This window comes from Nicotiana tomentosiformis, chromosome 11 (genome assembly GCF_000390325.3).
Source record: "Nicotiana tomentosiformis chromosome 11, ASM39032v3, whole genome shotgun sequence".
Taxonomy (NCBI): Eukaryota; Viridiplantae; Streptophyta; class Magnoliopsida; order Solanales; family Solanaceae; genus Nicotiana; species Nicotiana tomentosiformis.
Genome location: NC_090822.1, coordinates 86,677,246 through 86,696,084, shown reverse-complemented (window position 1 = coordinate 86,696,084; position 18,839 = coordinate 86,677,246). Strand labels below are relative to the sequence as shown.

Genomic DNA, 18,839 nt, shown 5'->3' with positions numbered 1-18,839 from the left:
ATTGCATATTAGTTTTTCTGCAATAAGTTTATAAATTTGATGACCAATTTGATGACCTTTTGTGCAATTAATCGTAAAATTTGAATATCTATGTACTTGCATGCATTGTTCCAAAAAACAAAAAGAATAAAGCTGTAAAGCTTCTAATTGGAGCAATTTTACGAGGAAGACAGCTAACAAAAAATAACAATAAAAAAGGCAAAAAAGAAAAAAATAACGTGGACATTCGGTGTTCGGTTTGTACAATTTCAAAGCTTAAACAGAAACTCTACCCCCTCCATTATTTTTTTCTTGGCTGTGCAACAAAACCGCGTATTTGTTCTCCTTTTCCACCATCATTTTTCTGATTCTCTCTTTTTTCAGGTACATTTTACTACGTATTACTTTGCTCTGCTTCATTTTTTTAATTAAATAATTTCTCTTTTCCATTTGACTTGATTTTTTAGAGATTCGCTGTTCTTGCTGGGTTTCTCGGCTTGAGCGGTGAATTTCTTTTTGTAGAAATTTCCAAGGCCTGTATCCAATTTTCTTTTATTTTTTCCCTTTTCTATCAAATCTATCATATGATCTCAACTAGTTTGAAGGTAATATATAGTACTGTAGTTGTTATTGTTCTTTATGAAATGATCTTTTAATGGATTATCTTGCTTTTACTCGTATAATATGACTAAACCCAAATTGTGAATTTGGTGGTTATTTTGATTTCTGGAATAAAGATCTCACTTTTATTATCTTGCCTTTATTCATATAATAAACCCCAAATTGTGAAATTTGTTTTTATTTGGATTTCGTGAATAAAGATCTTACCTTTCTTCATATAATTAATCCCAAACTGTGAAATTTGTGTTTTATTTTGATTTTCTGGAAAAAGATCTTACCTACAACGAACCTCAACTATTTTAGGATCCGATTGAAAATATGAGTTTTTTTAATGTAGGAATATTGTCGTTGTATAAAATGGGAGAGCATTTGGTGGTGAATGATGACCGGGTTGTGAACCCAGATGGAGGAGAAACCGTTCAAATTGCCGTTGAGAACAGGAAGAAGCCAGATGTGGGAGGACCCTCTTCTTCAAAGACTGTAAAGGAGAAAGAATTGGCTGTGGAAGAAGAAGAAGAAGCTAATGAGGAGGTTCCATTAATTGGGAATGCAGAGTGCCGCATTTGCCAAGACGAAGATTCCTTGAACAATTTGGAGAGCCCTTGTGCTTGCAGTGGAAGTCTCAAGGTGAATTTTCTATTTTCCTTGAACAACTTGAGCCGGGTTCTATCGGAAATAACCTCTCTACCTTCGCAAGGTAGGGTAGCGTACACTCCACCCTCCCCAGACCCCACTATGTGGATTACACTGAGTTTTTTTTTTTTTTTTTTTTGTTGTTCTCCCGTGGTCTTTGTTGTTAGCAAATTTAGTTATTCTCGTATTGAGTCGCAAAATTATTCAAATACACACGTACCCTGGCACACCTTACATTTTAGGTGTTTTTTAAAGCTCCCTTTTCCTAATTGTTCCATCTCTTGTGTTCCATAAATTTGCATTAGAAGTCAACTCTTACTTTTGTCTTGAGTTAAGATCTTTCTCCTGGTCAACTGTATGTCAACAATCAATTCATAGGCTGCCCATAGGTTACACCATCACCATATCCTCTGGGTGATGGTGGTCGTGTCCGTTCTTAGGATTGTTTAGTTATGTCTCCATGGTGCCTCATTGGTAGAGGCGGACCTATGTGTAACCTTGAGGGGCCACCGAATCCTGTAAACTTAGGCAGAAATCTTGTATATGTATATGTGAATACCTTGAAAATGGTTAATTTAAATCACCTGTCACTCTGTACACTAGAAGCCTTTAGGGGGCACTGGTTGAGCAGAATACTGGTGCCGCCGTCATGTTAAAACCTTGGGTCCGCCTCTGCTCATTGGTGATCTCATCCATTTTTTAGGCGATTATCTGGAGCCCCTAAAGCAAGCTTTCTTCCCTTAGGTTGTGGTCATCAACGTATTTTGAACCAAGACATGAACCTTACCTACATATATAATCATCCTACATTGAGTATCAGGATGCTGATGGTCTGATGCCTTACCTACCTCTTATGATTATTGCCTGTGTATTTGCACAAATCTCAGTGTTGCTGTTTTCATTTATTGTACTGATAGATTATGCGATTTGTTACCGTTGTTAGGTATTTCAAGTTCTTGCTCTACGGTCTTTCCGCGTTATTTCCTTTCTTCAATTGTCCTACTTTTCATTTATTGTATGGGTAATTTGTCTAAGTGCTAATGATTTTAGTAAATGCAATTGACCTGCAGTATGCACATCGGAAATGTGTTCAACACTGGTGCAATGAGAAGGGTGACATTACTTGTGAGATTTGCCATCAGGTATGTCTCTGTTCTAGTTGATTTGCACAATATTGCATATTATGAGATAGGTGAAAAGACTTGCTTATTAAATAAGCATTTATCGTATGCCTAAAAAGGAAAAAAATCATCAAAGAGAAAGTAAAAGTTTTCCTGCTTTTGTCACCATACGTTAATATTTGTTCTTTTCGTTAAGTTGTCCATCTATTTATTCTGTTACGGAAAAGAAATGGTTCTTTCTAGCACATGGAACTAAATCACGGTACTCAATGTGATATGTTTTATGATATGAATTCTTTTTTCTTTCTCAAAGAAAAAAGTTTTATTTTGTGATATGAGCACATATGTCAATGAGGATGCTTCTTGCAAATTACCTCAGTGTCTCACTCGTCTTTTAGCGTTGGAAACTTTTTACTTGTCTAAAATTTCAACATTATAATCATGATTTTGATGTATTACATACATATGCATGAATGCAAAATTCGAATTTCTTTATTGTAGATAGGATCAATGCTTATTTTTGTCAAGTCAATGTTTTGGTATTCACCTATAGTTGTTCTATTCTCTTTTGTAAGCCTCTTGGGGTTATATGTAGTTCGCCAACTGATTATCAGTAATTACAGATTTCGGGAACTTGGGATTGAGCTTGATACTTTTAGATTGTTGCATTTTCTATTGATTTTCCATGTTATTGTATAACTTCTCATTTTGTTTTCAACATGCAGCCATACCAGCCTGGCTACACTGCCCCTCCTCGAGCTCAGCCAGAGGAGACTATTATAGATATTGGGTAAGTTTACTTTCTTAACTGGTTGTTTCTTTTGTTAATTTTGTCTTAAGTCTTCCCTTTTATGTTAGCTTTTCCAATAGTGTTCTTAAAGGCATGCCTGCGTATTGTAATGAGGCACAACACTCGCTGAGCACTTTGCTAGGATAGGCGTACTTCACTAAGGCACCAAGGCGCTGAGGCATTCACTTACAACAATACGAACCAACCAACAATTTTAATTGGGAAAAGGGGCAAATGATTTGCCCTGTACTATCCGAAATTGAGTAACTTTGCCCTCCATTGGACTTTTGGTCTAATATTATTCCTGCCATTAGGAAAAGGTTTCTTTTTGTGCTTGACCCTAAATGGAGCCCCAAACCCGAGGACAATTTTAAACCATAGTCAAAAGTTGAGGGATAAATTTGGGTCTTTTTTTCTCAAAGAAGTTGGACATGTGGAGTCCATTCATTTCACGTTGGAGCTCCATCAATGTCAAGTACGAGACTATTTGCTAAAGGCAAGAGTATGAATTGAACGAAAGTCTAATAGAGGGTAAAATCGAGCAATTTCAGATAGTACAATGGCAAATGTGGACCTTTTTCCTTTTTACATAAGGTTAGTTTGGGAATATCATGGTTGGTACCTCGAAGGGGTCACCTCTAAATAAGTATGACAATTAAAACAATGTTGTAATTGTTAAGAGAACAATTCAAAGAGAAAAGAATATGTACTAGTATGTTATACCAATGAGAGTCATCAGGCCATTAAGGAGGAGGAGGTTATGGGAACTGGAAATTCAGTAAGAAAACTAGTCATTAAAACTGAGTGAGACACTCATCTGCATAATTAGGGTGGTTTTTTCACTTGATTGACGTGCTTTTGCTTATTTTTTCACTTGATTGACGTGCTTTTGCTTATTCTTTCACTTGATCAAACTATCAAAGTTATTCCAATTCCTCTGCATATATAGTTGTTATTTTTACTTATAGGTTTTTCATCTTATCTGTGTATGTATATTTAAAGGTGTACATATAACTTTTAGTTTTTCTTCACTTGCAGCTCATTTTAATTGCAGTTGCACGTAAAGCTCCAAAGCGTGCTTTGCCTTTAACAATACTGTGTACAATTTAGATGAATCATGGTCATTGTGTTATATTATTTCCTATTTGTTTTTTTGTTTTCAAGTATTAGTTAAGTGGTGGCGTTGGTAATGAAGATTCAGCATTTTTAAGTGGTGGCATTGGTAATGAAGATTCAGCATTTTTACTTCGTAGCTCATTAGCTAATTTGTTGCCTCACTGTTGTGCAGGGGAGGATGGCAAATTGCTGGAACCCCTCTTGATTTACATGATCCTCGCTTTTTGGCGATTAGAGAGGCTGAACGCCAACTTTTGGAAGCTGAATATGATGATTATAATGCCACAAATGCAAGTGGTGTTGCATTCTGTCGTTCTGCTGCTCTAATTGTAAGCATTTACTGCTATTTGTCCCCGAGAAAAGCTAGAATTCTGAGCCTCTACCACATCTCTCATTGCCTCAGTCAAGCATGATTCACCTTATAGCAGCTAAGTTGCGCAGACTCTTTATTTTTGGTGCCGTACCCGTGTCGACACGATGTCGATGTGGGTGTGGGATCCGTACCGGATCTCGTCAACCGATTTTGAGTACTTTGACCAAAACCAACGGAGAAATTTGGGATTGATCCAATGATTTCTGAAATCAATACAAAAGCTAGGTGAAACTGAAGAAAATGGAATACTTGTATATAGAAATTCCTATGTCTGTCATTTTCCTTTTATCTCTTTCTCGGATTCTCCTCTTGATCAATATTTTCTCCTTTCCAGAATACCTTCTAAGCTTTCCACGTAATGTCTCATAATCTAGATATATTTTTATAACTCTATGTTTAGATTTTTGAATTATTTTTAGCCGAATCCCTGCGCCCGTACCTGAATCCATACCCTCTAATCTTAAAATTTAGACCATGAAGGATCCGACCTTTAGATCCGCACCTGTGTCGGACACCCGCATCCAGTCCGAGCAACTTAGTGTGGAGTGGGTAAATACCTCTTAGTCACTTCCACTCCAAAGAACAACAATAATCCAAAATATTGAGTTTTTTAAACTATTCTTGTAGATAAACAAAAGAAAACTTTTAGGGACACAAATGTTGTCTCTTCCACTATGCTTATTCATTTAATCTCAAGGTTTCCTTTATTTTCTATATTTCAATTGGCTCTGAAGAAAATATCAAGTTAGAAATAGTTTCTTCAATTTCCATGATGTGGACGATATCTAAAAATGTACACCTTTTTGTCATTATTTATTTGAAGTTGGAGCTGGTGTCTACAAAGACATGGGTATTTATTAAAGTTGCACTTAATACTGATGATCCACATACTTTTTGGACTGGCAGTTAATGGCTTTTCTGCTCTTGCGTCATGCATTACCTGTAGCAGATGCAGACGGAGACGACGAAGATCCATCTGCTTTCTTCTCGGTAATTTTGGATATCCATATGTGCTATTTTCTTCTATCCGTTTCTCGCAAAAAGATTTTTTATTAATGCTGGAAATTATATGTCCAATCAATGTGTGGTCTTGCAGCTTTTCTTGCTTCGGTTAATTGGCTTTCTTTTACCATGCTACATCATGGTCTGGGCCATCAGCATTTTGCAGCAGCGCAGGCAAAGAGAGGTTGGTTTTAGTTCTGCTGTCTGAAATGTTTTGCCAAAATACTTTTAGTAAGCTTGGTGCATGTGTCTTTACTTATAATTGATTGTAAAGCTTGTGTTCATGGTTTGGTGAAGCAGGAGGCAGCAGCATTAGCAACAGCACAATTTGCATTTGTGGTACAATCTGGGCAGTCAACAGGTGTACAGTTTGCCATGGCATCAGCTACACCTTCTGTCCCTGCATCGACAGACTCGTCTGTGCCTGCAACGCTGGATCGTGTTTAAAAAAGTTGTGACATGTGCATACCAGTTCCTGTTATGAAAGGTTCCAGCAACCGACCTCGTTTTTAACCCTAAATGCTGCATTCTGTTTTGTAAGTAGTATTATGGATAATAGCAGCATACTGATGTTTCAAGAACCAACAATTTTTACCAAGCTGTATATTACATTCTTTTGATCTTGGCATGTGTATCTATGATATTTAGTACAATCATCACATCTGGATAAGACCAGTTTTGTAACATAACTGTATTTCTTATAGAGACCCCTGGCTTTTCATGTCAGCTAAAAACTCGCCATCTCGAATTTATTTCAAATTACTGTTGACTACTATTTATATTTAAGGTTTTGTAGAAAGATCAAAACTATTAGATGCATATATAGATGATTCAGCAAAGTTGGAAGCAAACATTCTTGTATTCACGTTTATAAGAATCCTTTCCCTTTTGTACAGTTATATATTGGCCGAATGAACTCAAAGTGGAAAAAGAAGTATTTTCCTTGAACTATTGATTTGGTAAACATTCTCTTTGCAGTGTCCCACTGTCTTTCAAAACTTAAAGAGTTGTCTGTGTGAGCCCACACAACTTAAAGTTTGATATTCTCCAGCGATAAGTTAGCAATGCAGATAAGGTCTAATTTCATGTATGATTCAACTTTTTGCGGTTATATGGCTTAACATATAATATAGTAGCCATATAATATGGTTTTTAGAATTTTAGTTTGCCTGGTTCAATATTTATGTTCTTACCATTGAATTCATTTCACTATTGAAATAATTTATTAATTTTTTTGAATGCTTATAAAGATAAATAAATAAAGTTAGCTCCTTAGGATATAGGACGAAATCATGAAACCTCCCTGAAGATTCTCATGACCGAACCTTAGCTTTATAGTATCTAATAAATTCGTCTAACTTTAGATTAGCGTGTACGGCAACACCGGCAAATTAACAGAGTTCCCTACGAATACAGAATCACTACTTTATTTGGAGGAGAAATTAAAGGGTTTAGAGTGTTTTAGAGAAAAATGAACCATTATCTTTTTATATAACGTTGGACAATCTTAACCTTGTGAGTTAGATTTGAGGTTAAGTTATGCTTAATGTTCATTTTCTTAACATGGTATCGGAACCATTTCTTGAACAACTCACTCCTCCATTTAGTGCGGAGCTACAATTATGCTTACGGGTTTAGCACAACTCAATAGTTTTGGCCTAAATTCTGTATTTGTGTTAAAATCTACTTAATATGTATAAAAAATTATCTAGAATCTAATAACCTGCATTTTCTGGCATCGAACTTATAAACTTAAAATCCTACCTTTGCCTCTGTCTTTCATAGGGGTTGTTCTAATCTTTCTATATGTCATTATAATTTTGTAAATACTACAGAGTACAGAGGAAGTCAATATACTAATGTTGCAAGAGAAAATGTGTGTGTGTAAACAAATATAAAAAGAATAGAAACCCAAAATATTTGTCATGGTTATATAAGTTGGACAATTTCACTGTTAAGATACAATCCATTGGCACAGTGCAATTGAATAAAGTATCAGATCCTACGCTTTAGAATGTTCCAACTTGCATGTAATTTTCTAATATTATACACTAGATCAAAGCAAAATAAAGAAAAAAGTGGCCTGCCTGGTTAAACGAGAAAAAAAGAAAAGAAAAAAATTTCAAATTTTAAGAGAAAGCTACACTTGGATTGGATTGGATTGGATTTATTTGAATAGGGAATACTGGGCCTGTCAACCAAATTAAAGAGCAAAAGAAAAGCATAAAGAGACACATTTAGCACAAGAAACCAGGACTGCTGTTTTTGCTGCATAGAGAAGAGAGCTTGGAATTCTAAAGTGAGATTTTCCTGGTGGCATAAAGCCAGTGTTTGGTTTTTTTAGGGGAATAGATGTTCTATTACCCCACATTTCTTTTTCATCACATTTTGCTTTACATATATTTTACCAATCTTGTAGTTTGGCAGCTTAATTTCACCAAAAAGACTTTCTTCCTTAATACCTAAGTAAGCTTTGATTAGCAAATATAACATGTACACTCAAGTACATCATCTTAAATTAAGAGTTTAACTTTTATATAATGACAGCTCAAAGAACTTTTTGTACTAGTACATTGCCTAAAAATAAGTACAGTGACTGTTTATAATAAGTGCAATTAGAAACGTGACAAATTGGGTAGGTAAACTGCTACGACAAATTAAATTATACTGAGAGTATAAAAGATCTTTACACCGTCGGTATATAAAAGTTAAACACAATAATTAATTGGATTTCCGGTGACAATTACATGTCAGCACAGTGAGATGATGTGGCATGCTGACTACTAGTCCAAGTGACCAAATTGGTCCTTGTTTAGAAGACAAAGGCAAGGCTAATGATAGAGACATATGGAAACAAGTGAAAAAATATGCTTAGCTTCTCAAAGATGTTGTTCCTAGGCCTTTATTCACCCCAAATCATATTCCTTTTATAACAGCCTTAATTTGCTTCATCTGCACATATTATTATGATTAGAGTGAATCTAAACTCCTTGACAGATTCTGGGCCCCTCCACATCCTAGTATAAGAAATAAACCAGAAAGCTCATATCTACAGAAATAGATATCACAAGGAAAAAATGCTAAGTGTCTTATTGATGATATAAAGGCTGCTGTTTTTTCTATTTTCTACCATACACCAGAAGAAACTATGATTTTAAGTACTCATAAGCCACTTGTTTTGCTTCTGATTTGCATAGGACTATTAGCAGTATTTCCAGAAAATGCTTTCTCTATAACAAGTTCACAGCTTGTTTTGAGATGGAGCACAAGACAGCAGGGGCTAATGTCAAGAAGTCAACGTATACTCGCGAATTTAGTCACAAAGGAATTGAACACTACAAATGTTAAACCAGCATCAGTAAGCAAATCATTTGATCCCAATCGCTCGAGCAAAAGAAGAGTTAGAAAAGGATCAGATCCTATTCACAATAGGTCCTGATAAAACAAAGCCTGTTTTACAAGCAGCAGAGAGAAAAAGAGGTCCTATTAGTGCAAACTTCAATATGGTAATTATATGTTTGCTGAGCTTCACATTTGGACAAGTTATGTGTTGTTCTTGTCTATCTTTAAAGTTTTGATATAGAGAGATGTGTACATAGTCAAGGCTCAGGAGTTAGTCGACAGTGGCTTCAATAGCAAGAAGATAGGCAAACTCTCTGAAAAACCAAAAAACCATTTCCTCTTTCTCCTTTTACTTTTTTTTTTCCTTTTAGACATTTGATATTTTGATCAGTTTGAATTCATTTGTTTTTCTGTTTGTCTGACAAATCAGTTTGAATTCATTGGTTTCTTTGAGATGTAATGATTTTTATCTTTTTCTCTTTCTTCTCTAAGATTGAATTCTTTCTTTAACCATAGAAGTAAGTTATCATGAATTTTCTTTGAGCACGCTAAAGTATAATCATGAGTGAGATGATGATCAGTTTACTTCCAATATGGTTACTCAATATAGTTTACTCCTATTATCATCATTCAAAAGAATTTTCTATCCTATAGGTATTATTTAGAATTCTGTTTCCCCTTTCTGAAAGGGAGCAACCGGTAAAGTTGCTGTCATATGACCAGGAGGTCACGGGTTCGAGAGCCTCTTGCAGAAATGTAGGGTAAGGTTGCGTACAATAGACCCTTGTGGTTCGGCCCTTCTCCGAACCCCGCGCATAGCGGGAGTTTAGTTCACTGAGATGCCCTTTTTGTTTCTGCTTTCTCTCTATATAGCAAGGAAATTACACAACATTAACAGACAGTTTCCATTTGAGCAATTACATCAATCTTTTTATTGTGAGGTCTTATCTCTTAATCACACACATCAAGTCAAGTGATGCTTCATGCAAAGAAGAGGTTGCAATGCCCTTAGAAAAATAAGATACTCCTAGCATAAATAAAGGAGTCCGCACTCTGTCATCAGAGTAAACTGAATGTTGTAAGTCTTAAATTCAGTGAATTGGTCAGATTTCTGATGCAGTTACTCCAAAGCGATTCAGTTAAGTGTTCCATTTTATTAGTTTACACAGATCAATTCTGAAGATGCAAACTGCATAGACTAAACTTCTGGATGTTTGACCCAAAAATAGATTTCTCGGTCAAAATCAATATGTAGAAGAAATCGGGTTACTGATAACCAAGATTTACTTCACTTTTCCAACAATTTGGAAGAATAGATCAAGAAATGAAAATAATTGACAAAGAAAATATGAAATGTACTGATAATCACTCCCAAAATTACGGCTTAGAACTTTGAGAGTACAGTAAAGAATAACTGTATAAATTTCAATAATTGTCCCCTCCATTACAAATGAGATTTCAGTCCTTATATATGAGCATACAATTATAACGGTTCCCTTACTTAATTCGGGCTCACTAATGGTATTAATTGCCTTGATTTTTCGTTACCATATACAACCGTAACAAAAATATTTATGAGTAAAGATTCCTTGTAACTGTACCGATTTTCCTTCCTTATTTATGACAAGTTCGTGTATCTTCCCTTCTTCACAACCTTTATTCATTTCATTCATGTTTCTCCTTTTACAACTGTCAGGTTCGATTTTTTCCTCAGTGTAACCATGTGGATGTTTCTCCCGTGGCTTTTCCGCATTCTTTAGCTCGTCTAATTAAGAACGCCACTTGTCATTACATCGATGTTCCACGTACCATGCCCTGTCAGCTTGTTGATAGTCCACATGTCATGTCTTTTTTCTACCAATACAGATAGTCCCCCCACTTTCTGAATATTCGGGAAGTGGTAAGTTTTTTTGGAGAGAATTCTTTACCGCCGTTTCTTGAATATTATTATGCCTTCTTCAGAATCGATGCGACGTATGTCACATTTATTTAACGCCCATGCCACATGGCTTCTCATGATTGGTTCTGTAGTTTCTCAGCATTTTTAGGATTTTTTTCTGCGGCTGCGTCAGTCACGAAGTGACAGTTTTCCATTATGACACTTCATAATGATCAATTTTAACGACGGCTGTATCTCCTTATAAATACTTCGTCCTTTTTGATTTCTTAAAGGCTTCTTCCTTCTTCTCTGTATCTATTATCTTAACCCTCCTTCGTAGTTCTGTACCTTTTCTCTGTATTTTCTTTGTTAAACATGTCTTCTTCAACACCAGACCCTCTCAAAGTTATGATCGTCGACTAGCTTGCTCCTTCTACTGCCCTTACTAGGAGTAGGAGAGGTGGTAGACTTTGCAGCCTTGGTTCGTTACCTACTTGTAGTTCTACTTCTCTAAGTAGTTCCGCCAGGCCATCTTCTTCTAGATCCAGGGCTCCTTTGACCCCTAGATCTTCTTCTAAAAATAGAGACTTGAATGAACCCATGCGTGAGCCTACAGTTTCTAAGATTATTTCTCAAGAGCTTTCTTTTGTATCAGATCGCGAGTCCATGAAGAATCAAGTTTCTTCTATAGCTTCCCTTAATCCTGCTGAACTTTACCCAAGTTTAATCACTCTCGGTCTTCTTTCTTTAGTTCGATAAGAATGTCATTGGAAACCAGATTTTCCAGTTTTAATTCCTAGTGCCAATCAAAGAATCGCCTCTTACCATGCTGGCTTTTCTTTTATTTATACCTACCATTTCACTTTAGGGTTTAAGACTCCCATTGATCCAGTGATCATCGAGTTTTGTCGCTATTTTAATGTTTGCCTTGGCTAGATTGGTCCCATTATGTGGAGGGCTGTGTCATGCTTTCTCTATTTGTCGGATTTGGTTTTCGCTCCTTTTATCTTCCGTCACTTACTTCATCTTTACTCTCCCAAGCTATTTCGTGAAGGGGTCTTTTCCCTCGTGGCTAGAAGTAAAAGGGTTTTAGTTAGCCCCGAGGATAACCGTAACCATGGCTGGTACGCCCGTTTTGTTGTTGCCCCACTAGTGGGTTAGTGGGTAAAGAAAATATGCCTTTTCCAGAAAAATGAAACTTTGCACGTAAGTTTTTTTCTCTTCTTTGATGCCTTGAATTCCTTCGTGTAACCACATATTCATTAGCAACCATGGAAGTCTTCGAAGAAATTCCTGACTTCCGTGCTTGGGTAGAAAAAATGTTGAATGCTGCTCGTATGGGCAAAAGATCTTGAAAAATTCTTTCACAGATATTCGGTTGGAAAGTGAAGACTCACGGTACTCTTCATCCTTGCAGTTCCTCTCCTCCTTTACTTGTTTATACATAAATTTTTCATCATCCCTTTTTTATTAAGGTTTGCCATTCACGGCATTAGTCCCGCATCTATTCCATCAACCAGGCTTTCTATAATTCTTGCTCAAGAACGAATTTTGAGTGCTTCTTCCTCCAAGAGACTGTCGAAGCCCGTGGGTCTGATGATGAAGAGTATGTAGAAGAAGGTTCTTTGGTGAGAAACCCGCGTGTCAGAAGACGCGTGGTTTCTGATGATGAAACCCCTGTTTCTCATGATCCCCCATCAAGTTCGATTCCCTTCAGACTCATCGATGAGCCAGAGAATGCCCCATTAGAAATTTCTAATGAAGACGCTGGTAACCCAGCTAATACCCCATCAAGTCCTGTTGAAAGGCTATTTACCTATGGCTTTGAGAAGAAGGCCTCGGGCCTATTTTTGAATAATTGCCACTTGCTTCCCTTCCAGTTTTATCTATTGTTAACCCCCCTATGTCTTTTCCTGGTGTTACTCCAGTGGTTGCTTCCGCTGTTGCTTCTCATGTAGAAGTTGAGCCTTCTAGTAGAAGGCGGGAAATGGAAAAAAGTTGTGATTAAAGTCCCCGAGGGTGAAAATTTATTGAGGAAGTCTGGACAAGCTGACGCGTGGTTGAAGACATTGTTAGGACATGTGGAGAAAAAGAAGTTGGAGGGTCACAGTTCCTTGACCTTAATGAATGACATTGTTCATTCTTCTCTTAAGGTATAAATTAACTTACATTTGTTCATTCTTCTCTTAAGGTATAAATTAACTTACATTTCCTTCCTTTTCCTCATTCATAACCTTCCCTTTTTTTGTAGATTAATTTAATAGGCACTGAGCTTATGAAAAGGGTCTCTTGGACTGATCATCAACTAATTGAATTGTGTATCGAGGCTGATAACTAGAGAGAACAATTTAAAGGTCTTCAGTTTGAAAAAAAGACGTTCTTGTAGATGAGAAAGAAGCTTTGGAACAGCAAATAAGAATGGTATGGTATCCGCTGAGTTAGCAGTTCTAAAAGCTTGTTCTAATCAAGTTGAGAAGGATAAGGATAAACTGGAATCCTCTTTTGCTGAACAACTTTTCAAGGCTACTAAAGAGATAAGGAGTTTGAAAGAGCTCCTTAATCAAAAAGAGGTTTAAGCGGGTGAATTGGTTCAAATGCTTACCCAAGCTCAGGAAGATCTCCGTACTTCTACAAATAAAATTCAGTTTCTGGAAAGTTCTCTTGCTCCTTTGAAGACAACTTATGAAGCCTCGGAAGCAGAAAAAGAAGAGCTGAGAGCTAAAATTGATCAGTGGGAGAAGGACTATGAAGCCCTCGAGGATAAGTTATCGCTGGATGTTACCTGGGCTTTTTTGAACACTCTCCTCAAGACTTTAACTGAAGCCGGCAAGGAAGGTTTTGACCTTAACGCTGAGATTTCTAAGGCCAGAGAAACAATTAAACAGACTCAACAATGTCAAAGCTTTTCCACACCTGAAGATGAAGGTTCTAAGGGTGATGGAGATAGACTTGTTCCGGGTAAAGCTGATGGTCAACCCTCTTCTCCCAATTTGATCCTTCTTCTCATGTTGATGATGCTCCTTAGCTTTTCCCCATTTCCAGACTTTTTGTCGAAAGTATTTGTTTGTTGTTTGGAACTCCCTTATGTTTTATAGATAACTTTTTTGGAAGGTTTTGCTGCCCCTGTCTTTTTAGAATTATGACATAAATACTCCCCCTGTTCTTTGGGGTTATAATATAAATATCTTTATTGCTTTTGTCGCATATTATGCTTTCTGCCCTTTTAATATTTGAGCTTTCTCTTATACTTAAAAATGCTTTAATAGACCGTGACTTTGATATACACGGGTTTCTATAAAAGAGGACCCTTTTATATTAACGACATTGATGAAGATGACGTCTCATCTTCATATTAGTGCAAATATATAAAACGTGAAGTAGATATGAAAAGATAAATAATTTAAGGAAGTTTTATGTTTTGAACTTTCAAATAAATAAATTTCATACATCATTTTCGTAACTGTTCATACAACACATTCATAACTGCTTTCATTGTAGCAGGTTCACAAATTCGGGTCTATTCTCCTGTGACTAAATTTATGGCCTTAACCTAGAAACTCGTGAAAATATCTTGCATCCTTTTTGCGAGTTCGAACTCCTTTGAAAAGTTTTCAAGGGTTTCTTCAAGGTTTTGATTCAAACTGAACTATGCCCTTGGTTCCTTTTCCTTCCTTCTATATGCATAGTCCTCTCCACTCCCTCCCTCCCCCCACAGTGTTGGAGCTTTGAAGTATGAAATCTCAAATACTGGATCACTCATTTCTTTTGGTCCTTTCCCTAAAAGGAAAAATACAAACGGGACTCGGAGGTAATTTCTTAGATGATGACTGCATAACCCTTTTCCCATCAGAAAAGTTGTAACCTAGACCGGTAATAATTCAATATTTCACGTGTCTTTCGGGTTTAATATCATCATTTGGTACGGGCCAGCTTTTTGCCTATCATCTAAAATGGTTAGTAAAATTCAAAAGAATAAAATAAAATCGAACTTGCGTGATACCTGACTGTGGTTATTATCTTCGTTTAGAAGTAGTATTTCTTCAAATGGACTGCATTCCAGTTCGACAGTAATACCTTGTCATCCATGATTTCCAACTCGTATGTTTTTTTCCAGCGATGCCTCGAACCCTATATGGGCCTTCCCAATTTGGGCTCAATTTTCTTGCATTTGCCACTTTGTAGACCGGAACACCTTTTTGAGGACAAAGTCCCCAATCTTGAAGTACCTCAAATTAGCTTTTCTGTTATAATATCGTTAAATTATCTATTTTTGAGACGTCATTCGAATTAATGTTGCTTCTCTCCTTTCTTCTAACAAATCTAAATTTACCCGCAGCTCTTCCTTATTTGCCTCTTCAGTGACATGCGTGTACCTCGTATTTGGTTTACCTATCTCCACCAGAATTAAAGCTTCTGCACCGCATACAAGTGAAAATTTAGTCTCACCCGTACTAGTTTTTGCATTTGTTCGGTAAGCCCATAGCACCCGAGGTAATACCTCTGGTCATTTGCCTTTTGATTCTTCCAATCTCCTCTTTAAGTTATTGATAATAACTTTATTTGTCAGCTTATCCGTTGTCTGCAGGGTGATAAGGTGCAGATGTAATTCGTTTGATTTGCCAACTTTGGAAGAATTCTATGATTTTCACGCCTATGAATTGTGGGCCATTATCACATACAATTTTCTTTGGAACTTCAAATCGGTATATAATATTTCGCCAAATGAAATCCCTAACTTCTTTTCCCGCACCTATTTGAAAGCACCTGCTTCTACCCATTTTGAGAAATAATCTATTAAAACTAACAGAAACCGTACCTTTCCTTTAGCTTGAGGCAACGGCCCTACGATGTCTATGCCCTATTTCATGAAGGGCCATTGTGAAATAACTGAATGCAACAGCTATGCCGGTCGGTTCAAGTTATTGGCATATCGTTGACATTTATCGCACCTAGCTACAAAGTTTTCTGCCTCTTCTTCCATTTTGGCCAATAATATCCTGCTCTTATTAATATTTTCACCAACTATCTTCCCCTGACATGATTGCCGCAATGCCCCTCATGTACTTCTCTCATTACATACTCCATTGGTGATGGACCGAGGCACCGTGCTAAAGGTCCACCAAATATTTTATGATATAAACTTCCACGAATTAAGTAGTACCAAGCAGCTTTCTGCCGTAACAATTGTGATTTTTTCTTATCTTCAAGCAGGATACCACACTACAAAAAGTTCAAAAATTCGTTTCTCCAATCCCAGGTTAAATTATTAAAATTTACCTCACTCTTGGTTTGATCGAGTGCCGAATGAAACAAATGTATCACAATGGAATATTTTGCGTTTGTTACATCCACGACAGACGCGGGATTTGCCAATGCGTCTGCTTCTGCATTTTTCTCCCTGGGTATTTGCACGGCTTTCCATGTCTGAAATTATCTAAGTAATTCTCGTACCTTTTCCAAGCATTACTGCATTCGCGTCTCTCTTGTCGCGTAAGTACCCTGCATTTGATTAACCACCAGCTGCGAGTCACTTTTGATCACAATTTTTTCGATACCAAGTTCTCGTGCCAATTCCAATCCTTCAATCATAGCTTCATACTCTGCCTCATTGTTAGTGATTGGATAACATTTTATTGCTTATCTTATGACTTCACCTGAGGGTAGAATTAAAATAATTCCTACACCCGCTCCTTTAACAGTTGAGGAACCATCAGTAAATAGGGTCCAAGTCCCCGGATTAGCTCCGATAAACACCTGCAGTTCCTTCTCTGCCTCAGGAACTAAATTTATGCTAAAATCCGCTACAAAATCTGCTAATACCTGCTATTTTATTGCAGTTCTAGGCTAATATATGATATCATACTCACTGAGTTCTATTGCCCATTTAGCTAATCTACATGATAGTTCCCGTTTATGCAGTATGTTTCTTAAGGGATAGCAATTATAACAATAATATGATGACATTGAAAGTAAGGTCGTAACTTCCTAGACGCCATAATTAACGTTAACGCAAGCTTTTCTAGGTGTGGATACTGTGACTCAGTATCTCGTAAAGAATTACTAACATAATAAATTGGGGATTGTTTAACTTTATCTTCTCGTACCAACACCGTACTTACCGCTACTTTTGACATAGCAAGGTAAATGAGCAATCTTTCACCGTCTTTCGGTTTGGCTAAAAGGAAGATTTGATAGATATGACTTTAGGTCCTTGAGATCTTGTTGGCACTTGTCAGTCCATTCAAATCAATTTTGCTTTTTCAGCACTGAAAAGAATTTAAAATTTTTTTCTGATGACTTTGATATAAATATCCCAGAGCTGCTATCCTGCCTGTTAATCTTTGCACTTCTTTCTTGCTCGTGAGTATATATGGTATCTCCTCAATAGCTTTAATATGTGCGAGATTTACTTCAATACCTCTGTTAGAAACAAGAAAACCAAAAAATTACCTGAAGCTATGCCAAAAGCACATTTTTTTGGGTTTAACTTCATATTGTACTTGCGGAGAATCTCAAAGGTGTCTGACAAGTGTTGAAAATGATCCCCCGCTTGCATTTGATGTCTAGAACTTGCCCCGTATATTTGCAAAGCGAAATAGTAGTCTTGTTCAGTCTAGGAAGTAATATAGATATTTCTTTGTTGAGTTAGATATATGCTTTTACCCGCCAAATTAATGTGTATCTTAGTTAGCTCCGTTGAGCCTGTAATCCTATTTCTTTGGCAACCATACTATAAGCTTGACCCATTTATTTGAATTGTCTATCTGTTTGAATCTTTTACCTCTCGTGAGCACTTGATTTTCTTATGAGCTCGTAAAAACTAAGTGAGGTATGGTTAAATTTTGAGTGGAACTATAGAAAAAGGAGAAAGGTGCATGGTTTAAAAATTTGTGAGAGCCACATGAAGAGAATTAAAAAAAAAGAGTTTGATTGGAAAAAAAATCGAAAAGAAAAAAAATCAGAACTTAGAAAAGAAAAAAAAATTGATTCCTTACTAGTGGTAGTTCTCACCTTGTATGTGCTTAAATATATGGGGAGTTTGAAGCTATAGTATTGAAAGTTAGGGTTTGGTTCAACGCAAGTGTGAGGTTTAAATTGCTAATGTATATGTATTAAAGTGCTCAGGGAAGTGTAGTCACTATATCCAAATATATCCTACCATCCCGCAGCCTACATTACAACAAATTAAAGTCATATTTGATCCTTGACTGAATGAGCTCAATTATTAGAGTAATACATTACGGCCAAGCTTATGGTACGTCTTCTGTGGCACATGAATTTTATTTCTGAGAGTGAGTTAATTCTTTCTAGCTTGACTTCCTATTTATTCTTGAATTTTATTATGCGTTGAACTACTCTCTATTATCTGTATGAGGGCACATAATTTACGAAGGTAAGGTAAAGTCCTTGACTTCTATATTAAAGTAAATGAGCAGGTTATGAAAAATGCGTGGTACTGTTGAGTCAACTCTTGAGGCGTGGATATTACAGTATTGTGCTTAATTTGTTTGGTTATTCTTAGTATGATGAGTTAGGAGAGTTGTTTAAAAAGGTCGTGTCTATGTGAAGTGTAGTTTGATTGCTTGAGGACGAGAAATGGTTTAAGTGTGGGGTGTTGATGGTAGGCTATAATCCCGTATTTTAGTCGCTTATTATACTCTAATTCACTGCACTTTACTTGTGTTGAGCTTTAATTGGTAGTATTTTTGCACTTATTGTGTGTTTTATGCCTTGTATGAGTGATTCCGAGTTATGTAGATATTGTGGAGCTAATTCAAGCTATTTGGAGCTTTGAAATCTGAGTAGAAACCCAAACAATTAAGCCGGGATCACATTCGGGGGTCGAAAACCAAGTCTGGATGTCAAAAAATTTGAAAAACTCATTTGTGGCCACAATTTGCACTATTGCGCTGCGGCATGCCCCGCGAGGCGCTAGTGCAAAAAGTGGTCAGAAATCATATTTTGGCACGTTCTGAAATTTCC

The 18,839-nt window shown here is 36.6% G+C and overlaps 1 protein-coding gene across 4 annotated transcripts; it reads left to right on the top strand.

Moving 5' to 3' along the window:
- Positions 1-218: 218 nt before the first annotated feature.
- Positions 219-6,369, top strand: LOC104087321 (uncharacterized). 4 transcript variants are annotated; one of them, XM_070187888.1, is made up of 8 exons: positions 219-363; positions 938-1,227; positions 2,304-2,375; positions 3,080-3,144; positions 4,433-4,589; positions 5,540-5,623; positions 5,730-5,819; positions 5,936-6,369. In XM_070187888.1, the coding sequence occupies exons 2-8, from the start codon at positions 958-960 to the stop codon at positions 6,080-6,082; spliced, it is 885 nt and encodes a 294-aa protein (XP_070043989.1). In that variant the 5' UTR covers positions 219-363; positions 938-957; the 3' UTR covers positions 6,083-6,369. The 4 variants fall into 4 exon arrangements, with proteins under 4 accessions (XP_070043989.1, XP_009590046.1, XP_009590050.1 ...); XM_009591751.4 differs by having other exon boundaries at positions 228-363; positions 5,933-6,369; XM_009591755.4 differs by lacking the exon at positions 219-363 and adding an exon at positions 388-584.
- The last annotated feature ends 12,470 nt before the right edge of the window (positions 6,370-18,839 follow it).

Bases quoted from the DNA above. Each gene is read 5' to 3' on its own strand.
- LOC104087321 (XM_009591751.4), top strand. From the start codon at position 958: ATGGGAGAGCATTTGGTGGTGAATGATGACCGGGTTGTGAACCCAGAT. The intron at 4,590-5,539 runs GTAAGCATTTAC...TTGGACTGGCAG, and splicing joins GTCGTTCTGCTGCTCTAATT to TTAATGGCTTTTCTGCTCTT. The intron at 5,820-5,932 runs GTTGGTTTTAGT...GGTTTGGTGAAG, and splicing joins AGCAGCGCAGGCAAAGAGAG to CAGGAGGCAGCAGCATTAGC.